At 42.3% G+C, this 11273-nt stretch overlaps 1 protein-coding gene across 1 annotated transcript; it reads left to right on the top strand.

Annotated features, from left to right (window-relative positions):
• The first annotated feature begins 1394 nt into the window (after positions 1-1394).
• On the top strand, positions 1395-5522 carry dusp6 (dual specificity phosphatase 6). Its single transcript, XM_079249184.1, has 3 exons — positions 1395-2349; positions 2508-2945; positions 4401-5522. The coding sequence occupies exons 1-3, from the start codon at positions 1947-1949 to the stop codon at positions 4712-4714; spliced, it is 1155 nt and encodes a 384-aa protein (XP_079105310.1). The 5' UTR covers positions 1395-1946; the 3' UTR covers positions 4715-5522.
• Positions 5523-11273: the final 5751 nt, after the last annotated feature.

Raw genomic sequence — 11273 nt, forward strand, 5'->3', positions numbered from 1 at the left:
TTAGTTAGTTAGGGTCCTTGTCTGTTTGCCTCTGCCAGGGTGTGGGGAAATGAAAACTCGTGGGGACGAAAGCCACAGCTGCTTTCTTGCTTCACTTGTCCAGATTGCAGGTGATAAGCAAGAAGTCACTTTGGGTAAAAGCATCTCCCAGGATAGAATATAGGTCACTAAAGTACCAGTCAAAGGACATAACCCCTTGCTTACTTTGTTATGTATTGCTCTTAAGTGGCTTTCCTGAAGTCTTCTGGTCGTTCTCTCATTCTACACCCAAAACAATGTTAACGTTTGATTGCTTACTCTTTTTTATAGCTTATTTGTTATTTTCCCAGTTTGACTGTTCGCTGATATTTTTCTTCTCATTCTCATTTTTTTATATTTCATTTACAGTATTGCCAGAGCAAGAGACGGTGACACACCACCACCCACACACACGAACCTCTGAAGGCTGCAGACAGAAATAGCTCCAGTGTTACCGCGTGTTCACAGTATCTCAGAACAGTATTTTTCAGCTCAGTTTGTTTTAGCTGCATTCTATTAAAAATATTCCCATATACAATGAGAAAAATTATATAAAACAAAACAAAACACAGACAGTTCTTTTTTTTTAATTAAATAACATTGATATAATTCATCACTACCATGACAACAATATAAATGACATAGATGTAGTCTTTTAACCGTATCTGATGCCAACATGTGTGTGTGTGTGTGTGTGTGTGTGTGTGTGTGTGTGTGTGTTTATCCATTCTAAAATGAATAATATGAATACTTCTTTTCTCAAATTTGGTCTAATTCCTGTGAAAGTATTTCAGTTGAATTTTGTCCATATAAATGAAGATAAATAACAAGTAAAGCAATCAACCAAAAGAGTAAAATAATGGTTCAACTGCGATGCAATCTGGATGAAACAATAAAAACCAAGCCAAATCTGGTACAATCGTGTAATTATACAAATGTTTTATGATTAAAATACTGCAAGCAGATTTTGTATCTGAGTCAGAAAGCCACGCGCATACTGTCAACAGAAACAGACATCATAAAGGTCCGTGTTGTTACAGTCTTAATAATCGCAGTACAATAGTAATCGTAATAAACTACTAGCTTTGTCTTTCGTCCTTCTCTGAGTCGTCCCCCCCCCCTCCCTCTCTCTCTTCCTTCCTCAGTTCTTCTGTTTGTTTCTCTCACTTGATCCGGAGCGGAAATTCCTCTCCGTTTTTGTGAATGACAAACTCATTAACAATTTATCAACACTGGCCGCTCCGTACGGCCCCCGTTTCCAAGGCGACCACCGCTGCGGCTCTTGTGATTGGTCGGCCGATAAAACGTATCCAATGAAAAGCCTCCTGGTTGTAGCCATTCAGCAGGCTGGCGCCGCAGAGAGCGCATTGAGTCAGACTCTGCAGCGCGTCTATTCAGGAGAGCAGAAGCGAACGAGGGTGTGAAACAGGCAGCACCGCAAGGCAAGAAGCAGACGAACTGAACCTGCAGCGGTCCAATATAAACGACCTTCTCAACTACTTCCCATCCTAACAACCTGGATCTGCAAAAAAGAAAAGAGGGGAAGCGTCTGCATCCTCTCCGCGGAGTTATATAAGAAGAGAGGAAGCGTCAGCGTCGTTGCAGGGTCGGTGTGACTCATTGATAAATAACTCAGCTCTTCAAGCAGATGCATGAATGAGCGCCAGTGAAGGCAACCTGCAGTCGGGAAATCTGTGAGGACTCACAGATCTTTTCGTCCCAGATTTCACCGGGACAACTAAGACCTTTTATAGGGAGAATTTATTGGTCAGATTCCACATTTTGACTATTTTTATGTTGTGCAGCTGAGGGCCCGCAACTGATCGGACTGAAAAAAAAAAAGAAAAAAGACGAAAAGATAGCATCCGCAGCCAGCAGGCTCTCCAATCCCCTTTTTTCCCCCAAATATTTTCTACTCCTGCTTATAAATGCTTGACAAGCTTAAGCCCGTCGTCCAGCTCGACTCGGTAATGGCGATCAGCAAGACGGTGGGATGGCTCCGAGAGCAGCTGGAGACGCGCAGGGACGGCCTGCTTGTGATGGACTGCCGGGCCCAGGAGCTCTACGAGTCGTCTCACGTCGAGACGGCGATCAACGTGGCCATACCGAGCCTCATGCTCCGCCGGCTGAAGAAGGGCAACCTGCCCGTGCGCTCGCTGCTCTCCGACGGGGAAGACCGCGAGAGATTCGTGCGCCGCTGCAAGACGGACACCATCGTGTTGTACGACGAGTACAGCCGCGAGTGGAACGAGAACGTGGACGGAGGGTCCGTGTTGGGTTTACTGCTGAGGAAAATGAAGGACGAAGGCTACAAGGCCTTTTATCTGGAGGGTGAGTGTGCTTCATTCATATTTTGGAGGTTCATTCACACATAATGAGGAAGAATATTTTATTGTACATTGCGTTCATTTGCTATTGCAGTAAAACAAAACAAAACAAACAAACAACAACAAAAAAAAGTTATTCATTGTGACTGTTTTTCTTTCCAGGTGGATTCAGTAAATTCCAGGCAGAGTTTCCAGCTTTGTGCGAAACCAACCTGGACGGCTCTTCCAACAGCAGCAGCTCCCCCACGGCTCAGGTTCTGGGCCTCGGTGGGCTGCGGATCAGCTCCGACTCCTCAGACATTGAGTCGGACATCGATCGGGACCCCAGCAGCGCCACCGACTCGGACGGCAGCCCGCTGTCCAATCCGCAGCCCTCCTTCCCGGTGGAGATCCTGCCGCATCTCTACCTGGGCTGCGCCAAGGACTCCACCAACCTGGACGTGCTGGAGGAGTACGGCATCAAATACATCCTCAACGTGACTCCCAATCTGCCCAACCTCTTCGAGAACGCAGGGGAGTTTAAGTACAAGCAGATCCCCATCTCGGATCATTGGAGCCAGAATCTCTCGCAGTTCTTTCCTGAAGCCATCAGCTTTATTGGTAAGTAATCCCACTGGGCTGAAATAGAAAAAACAACAACAACAACAACAACACACACACACACACATATATATATATATATATATATATATATATATATATATATATATACACACACACAAGAGATTTGCTGGATGCAAACTATTAACTTCCCCCAGACATCTGGCTTGTTTTAGTTGTGTGTCCCCCCCCCCCCTCCCCCCTCCCCCCACCCCCCCAGTCACTTGAAGAGCTGTTGATTAAAAAAAAAACTATCCATCCACTAGATCAGTTTTTTGTGACATCAGGAGACACTCAGCTATCTCCGCAACAAGAAAATGATTGTTTTGAATATGAGAAAAACCCAGTGAAGGGACACAATCTTATTAATATATGTCTTATCACTGTCAGGAAGTTCTTAGGTTCTTGTTGTGCAATTGAGATTAGATGAGGTGTCCCTGGCAGTGGTCTTATCAGTCAGTCAGGCAGGGACACACAGAGCAGGCAGATTAAGGCCATTGTGTTGAAGCAAGGGAACACAAGTCTGCCTCTAATGGTGTGCTGGCTAAAATGCGCTGTGCACAAATGATTTGACTTCAATAGAAGACATCCTGGCATATCTCTTGTCCCGGGGCTTGTGTAATTGCAGCACAAAGGGCGACGTTGAAACAGGAGAATAGGGGAGAGTGAGCGGAGGGGGAGGGAAAGGGAGAGAAGGGGGGGTCGGTAATTTGAGTGCAACAGGAAGGAAGTGGCATTGAAAGTAATCTAGGACATGGCATTGCTTACCCCCCCCCCCCCTCCCTTTCTTCCTCCCTCCACATCACAAAAGGAGCCATTTACAGGGCCTGTTGACATCCTGTTCGCCTTGACAGGGTGCCCTCATGACTCCTACATTTACACGCCCAAATGGCACTATTGTCAGAGCAACCCTGGCGAGCGGAAGAATGGTTTAATAGACTGTAATAGTCAATTTCCCAGTCGGCTACTCTAGGCTGAAATGAAAAAAAAAAGAGAGAGAGCGAGCGATAGAGAGAGAAAGTAAAGAATGTCGACTCTGTTTATGTGCAATAGCTCCTGTTTGTTGACTGACACGGCTGGGAGATAGCCCGGATAAAAATTTCCGCTGCTCTCCCTCACTGGATCTGTTCCAACTTCTAACACAGCTTGACTTTAATGCTACAGATGTTTATCAAAAGTTTTGTTCTGTGTGTCTAAAGAGCATTACGCCTCTAAACCATCAGTGCTGGGCCTTACAGAGGAAGAAAAATAATAATTGGACTATTTTTAAGCATTTTAAATGAGAAGAGTAGATAGAATATTTTTAGATTTTGGGCTTTTTGGTTAAGCAAAATAAAAAAAAAACAAAAAAAAAACACATGCGTTAACTCCACTGATATTGGTCAATAATCAACATCAATGGTTCTTCTTTGAATGGTTAATAATAACATTTTTTTATTTTTGTCTTTCTCCCAGATGAAGCTCGAGGTCAGAAGTGTGGCGTTCTGGTCCACTGCTTGGCCGGCATCAGCCGCTCTGTGACTGTGACGGTGGCCTACCTGATGCAGAAACTCAACTTGTCCATGAATGACGCTTACGACATCGTTAAGATGAAAAAATCCAACATCTCACCCAACTTCAACTTCATGGGCCAGCTCCTAGACTTTGAGCGCACGCTAGGCCTGAAGAGCCCGTGCGACAACCGCATGGCGCCACCTAGCCAACAGCTCTACTTTACCACCCCAACCAACCACAATGTCTTCCAGCTGGACCCCCTGCAGTCCACGTGAGGCGCCCTCTGTAGTTGCCACTTTTCCTTGCCGGAGGCTTAAGAAGATTTCTTGTTGCAAAAAAGTTTTCTCTTGTTTTCGTCGTCTGCTGTGCGACCTCTGGCTCTTGACATGTCTGATGCAGCTGGTTTTGAGGAGACAGCTGCCGAGCGTGGCTATTGGAGGGCCGAAGCAGTCTGGCCGACACGCAGCTGCTGTCTGACTAAATGAGAAGAGACACACTTAAAGAGTGCAGATACTTTCTAAAATCAAATTTTGCAGTCAGACTTCTAAAGTCTTTTTCTCTGTGTTTTGGGGTTTTTGCATCTGAAGAAGCTCAAGATGATTTTTTTTTGGACTTTCTTCAAAGTTCCTAGGCTGTCGTGCCAAAGAGACAAGGTTAATCAATCTGGACTGATGATTGAAACTCTTTTCTATGATTTGTTTTGGGGGTGTAGCACTGCTTACCTCCATGACTTAAGGACTCATTGTCTCCTTATCTTCTGTGAAGACTTGCCTCTGTGGGGTTGAAGCACCCTGGCTTTTGAAGGCACACTATATACTGGACTTACACATGTGGAGTCTTTTCAAACATTTATACATTGTGTATATATCTTAATATAAAAGACGGTAAAAGCCTTGGTGTAGTACATACCCGTTGGAAGTGGGTATTAAGACTCTGTTTCTTATTGTAGTTTTATGTAAGAAAACAAACTGCATATTGATCATTATGTTTAAGTTTATAATGCCAAAAATCAATAGGCTATCTAAGAGTTGTACAAAAATATGAACATGTGTAATACACATATACACACACACAACTACAACAACATGCATATATACATATATATATATATATATATATATATATATATATATATATATATATATATATATATATATATATATATATATATATATACATATGTGTGTGTGTGTGTGTGTGTGTGTGTGTGTATGTATACATTTGGATAATTGCTTTATGTGTAAATTCAGCCGATTGGCTCTGTTTTTGCACTTGCCCTCTCACAAATCAGTCACCTTGGTTGTTTGCCTTACTTGCGCTCACATGGTTTGTGTTGCACATTGGCCTTCAGAGAGAAGTTCACAATTTTTTAAGACTTCATGCAATTGAACATCTTTATTTTCACACTTTAAAAAAAAAAGAAAATGAAAACTGAACTAGGAGGAGTTTTGGATTCGACACCATGCTAAATGTATTTGAAGCGAAGCTGTAATGTGTGGGCTGGATCTCTGAGGGGTAATGTGAGTAATCCTGACCTGTGGACAAGGGTTAAAACTCTGACATGGGGACAAAGCTGGGAGCTTTGCCCACCTCACCTCTTCAGGGAAAAGTCTTTGAAATGCAGTTTTTATTTGTAAAGATGAGAGAAATAGAATCCAGAGCTTAGAAGGGTTGTGCCCCCCTCCTTCCCCCCCCCCCCCCCCCCAATTTCCTGAGAGAAGGCCTCTTTCAGGGGGAGGTCATCTTGGTGACCTCTGCCACCCCCTCCAAACTCGTCTCTTACGAATGTAAAGAAAATATAAGTTATTAATAAATTGCTATTTTGTCTACACTTTCTGCTTCTTCTGCCTGTTTAATTTTCTTTGACACACATGTCGGTGTTTTGTCTGCTTCCACAGTAACACATTTATGTAAGTGTTTCCTCACATTTGCGCGCTAACCAGCAGGCCGAGTCACGACCACAGAAACAGTTGCTGTGAATCACGAGTCTGTCCGCCAAGCTCTCACTTTCTGTTAACTGCAGCATTCAGGACATTCCCTGTTTACTGCCCAGCTCAGAGTTTGCATCTCCTGTCACATGATGCTTGTGTTGTTAGGGCATCGTGAACACTCTGTTCTTTGTGACAAACCCAAATTTAAAAAAAAAAAAGAAAAAAGAAGAAGCTACTGAACAGGTGCAAACAGACCAATTGGTTTTTCCAGGCGTTGCAAGGGCTTTGAGTTCATACACAAACACACACCAGGTTGCCACTGGAGACGGGGCCTGTGTGTTCAGCCATGAAAAGGAGCGGAAAGTACTTGCATGTTGTGTTATTTGATTGTGAGAGTGAGCGGCATGTACCTGCTAAGACCTGGAGGCTCAGTATAAGATGATCTTTATTGTGCAAGGGTGAGGGGGGGGTTGGTCCTCTCACGCGAGCATTAACTTGCTTTGCAACAATTCGCATGCTCTGCATTCCTAAACATGCTGATTAACAGCAGTGGCAGAGTGTGTAACACTAGTTAACCTTCTGCAGTGTTCAGGAAGAACAAAGCAGTTCACTGAGGAAACATTTCCAGGTTTTAACAAGGTTTCAAAGACTGACTCTTGCTCAATTTCTTTTGCCAGCTAAGCCTTTAATATATGCTTTTATATGTGTGCAAGTGTGTTCTTGTCATGAAGTTAAGCCTTCAAACTGTAGGAATAAGTACAAACAGCAGCCTTAGAGGGAATTACTGCTGAGTGTTTCTTCATGGTAACTATTAAGGTGCAGTCAGTATGTGGGTAAGGAGGAGCTACACCATGCTGGGTTTCTCTACATTTAGTTAATTAAGACCTGCAACCGCCCCTTTATGTTAGCACAAGACATACTGTGAAAAAACCATGAGCATCCCTCATTTCTATATTTTTTTAATCCAAAGGATGCAAACTTTCATGCTTTCAGGCTAACAACAGTTAGCGACAGTTTCTAAAGATCTTTCAAAGATTTTCTTTGGATATTTGCTGTTTTTTCTTTGCTTAACAAACCACATAAAAACATAACTTAAAGAATGAACCAGCTTAATTTGTTAATTCATTTGGTGATTTAGTGAAAAAGCCATTCATAATGATATCTTTAGCTGCACATATAGTTTGATCTCACTTCTCTCTCCACAGTTTGACTCGCTTAAAATGTAATTCTGTAATAACAAAACTATTCCCAGAGCTATTCGCTGAAAAGATGGCAAAATTTAATATGGTGTCGTGTGTGTCTTTAAATATTTGAAGAAACTGGACAACCACAAGACAAAAGAAGAAGTGGGAAGTCTAAAAGACTGTTTTCAGCAGAAGAACGGGCTCTGAAAATGAATCTTTAAGAAATAGGACAAAAGGTTGAGGTATGTTAAGTGACACAATAACTGGACTGTCAATCACTGGCAACAGGTCTGATGGAGAGACAAATCCTAGCTAAAGCCCAGACCTCAAGAATATTCAAGTTCATGCCAAATATTGACTTTAAAACTTGTTAGCAATGCACAAACTCTTTTTATTCTACGTCTACTTAAGTTTGGACACACATCATTGCACCGTTTTCTCCTTTTTGTGGACTTTTGTAAGTGGTCAGTACTTAATAGTAAAAAAGGATATACTTTTTATATGTCTATTTTAAGATTTTAGCAGAACCTGACAGGCAGGCTCAGCAAAATGAGTGAATCATTGGCCAGATAACAAAGGATTAAAACGTGCACAGTCATATCCTGACGGAAATGGTTTATAAAAAGACTCCTGTTGTTTCAGGAGGTGCCAGCTCTGTCCCTTTATAGGTGATATTTTCTTTCTACTGGATACAAACTAACTGTGACAAACAGTACTGGATAGGTTGAGGATGGGGGGGGGGGGGGGGGGGGGGGGGGGGGGGTATTCTTGTATGTGGGGCCTACATGCTCAAAATAATCTCACAGCTTTCTATTTTTCATTAAATGAATTGGACTATAACAGCAGCGGCGCAATCACTGAGATTTAAGTAATTTCTGACTCATTTAACATACGTTGGTCGGTGGTGTGCTTGGTTCTGTTGTACACTGCAGTATTCTGACATTACTGGAAGGCAGTGAGAGGTAAAAGTACAGTTCAGTGGGATGTGTGCCCCTCTGTAGAATGAAACTGCTTCAGAACATAAGGACTCAATAAGAGCTGTTTGACATATAAACCTGAAGGTGAAGGTACATATATCACTAACAGCATAGATATCACCAGTCAAACTTAAACCCAATTATAGCTGAGTCTGGGAAGTTTTTATTCTTAGAATGGGCTGCTGTGATGTCATGGCAGAAGTTTGATTGACAGATAGGGCTAGCAGTATGTCCGGCATGCCAAGCACCCTAGGGGCTCTTGTGGCTGTTCTTCCTGTCTGTAGCTTGGCCTTTGGTGGCTTGAAAGCCAAGGATTAAAGGGCACAGGAAACTACTGGGGCTAATTTTAGATAAGAATGTGGATGGACTTGGCAGACCTCATCAGCACCTTCATCACCATAGCGTGGTCACTGTGACAGGGCAGGCCATACTGGGATTTGGAAACGCATATGGCTGGATCATGGCAAAGGCTTTCATGTTCACTGGCATGTGGTCGGATTTATCTCAAGCCTGGAGTGAGCCGTTGTGCAGAAATCCGCTCTTCCATTACGGTTACAGGGGTTTTGATTCAAAACATAATAGAAAATTGATCAATTTAACTTACCGTGTTTCAGTTTATGTCAAAGTAATACATGAATAAATATTGAGTATGTAAATTTATCTATAAAATTTAAAATTAATGACACAACCAAACACAAATGATCAAAATAATGAATGATAAAATAAGGTCTCAAAATTATGGCATATACTGGCACAAAGAGAATCCCTGCTGACTGGTTTCAGACTGGCTGAACTGAACTACACTGGCAAACCAAAGATAGTTCATTGTAACCAAACCAATCTGCTTAGAAAAATAAATTATTTTGTCCCCCTACAATAGTGTGAAATTTTAAGTGTTACCTAACACGGCATGGTTAGCTTGCTAGCAGTAGTACTGAATCAATCCAGCTGTTATTAAGTATTTATGGTTGAGCATTGTAATGTATCGTATATGTTCCTTTGTCTGATACTAGTTTACCAGAGGTGCAAGCAGGGTTAGATTTTGTTTTCCTTAAAAGTGCAAACTAAATGGTCAATGACAGAAAAATTAATACATAATAAAAAACTGTTATTGTCATTTTATTTTCTGCATTTTTATTTTATTTATCCATCCATTTTCTGCCACTTATCCAGGGTGGGGTCCCAGGAGCAGCAGTCTGAGCAAGAAAGCCCAGACTTCATCAGTGTCAAAGACATTCAGCCCCAAGTCTGATGATACGATTCCAGTCGATAACTGAACTTGCAGCCTCGAGTATCCTGGTGTCAAGTGCACATATGGACACTCTCATGCTCAAACATGGTGTTTGTGATGGCTAATTCATGACAAGCACAGAAGTCTAATAAAGAAGAAACACTACATGTTTTTTAACTGTGGGTGGGGGGAGGCTCCTCCCAATATCCCTTCAGGTCTCACTGTTATTGGGAACAATGAAGCCCCTCAGTGGAATGTGGCAGTCCCCAGAAGGGGTGTCCTCCAACACGACTTCCAAGGACTCCAAAAAGTACTCTGTACTGCTGTCAGGTGAAAAAGCACAAACAACAGTCAAGTCCTGTCTGTGTTACATTATTGTAATTCATCAAGAATAAAATTCAATAACATATACCCATGATATATGCATGTGAGCAGCCATTGTCTCATAACATGCATTAAATACAAACCTACGAGACTGTTTACCATGTTACATTATTGAACCTTTTAAATAACTATCTTAAGCTCTTCAAACTGAGTTTTGTTTACTTGCTTTATCTGAGATGATTAAAACTGATGTATAAATGATCTGATTAATCAGACTTTGGATGACAAAATCCTCCTGCATCATCACAGTTAAATAAACTTTTTTCTCTGCCATCACCAGTAGGAGTTGTGAAAACACTGATTGTGCCTCCACACATTTTTCAGTACAGTACAGTAGAATAAAACAACCAATTACAAATGAGATCCAGATATCACTAAGAATTATGGAACAATAACACACCAACTACGGTTTTGGCTGACATGTGAGACTGTATAGTGTTGTAGCATGGCTCCAGATACTAGCTTGCGGTGGCATTGTTTAGTTGCAGTAGCTATTGTTGCCAACCCATGGGGATTTTTAAAAAAAAATTTTATTTTAAAACATAGCACGGGCCAAAATGATCCTTTTGAAAATCTGAACAAGGGCTGAAATGTATCAACTTCCATACACTACAGAAAAATGAAAATGCCTAATTCTCCAAACACATGGGTGCTAAAAATGCCATTTTTGTTTTGTGAATGAGTTTTAACAAGACATCTGGCTGTGTGGTCAGTATAAAACACCACTGCCCCACTTCCCACTGGATATTTGGCTAAGAAAATGAAGGGGGGAGTTGTGGGGCTAAACTTGGCACATCTGCTCATCCTTTGCTAACGGTTCCTGTCCGTCTTACCCTCAGGCGACAGCGTGTTGACAGCAGTCTCCCCCCCCCCCTTCATCTCTTCCACCTCAATCCATCCTTCCATCCCACCTGTCTCATGTCACATTGCTTCCCCCTCATCCTCTACAGCCATTTCCTATTGCCCTAGCAGATCATGTTTCAGAGTCCAAAACTGCAAAGGCCGGCACACACACACACACACACACACACACACGCACACACACACACACACACACACACACACACACACACACACACACACACACACACACACATGCATCCCCCTGCCCCACACGCTCACACTTT

Source organism: Telmatherina bonti (genome assembly GCF_933228915.1).
Source record: "Telmatherina bonti genome assembly, chromosome: 2".
Taxonomy (NCBI): Eukaryota; Metazoa; Chordata; class Actinopteri; order Atheriniformes; family Telmatherinidae; genus Telmatherina; species Telmatherina bonti.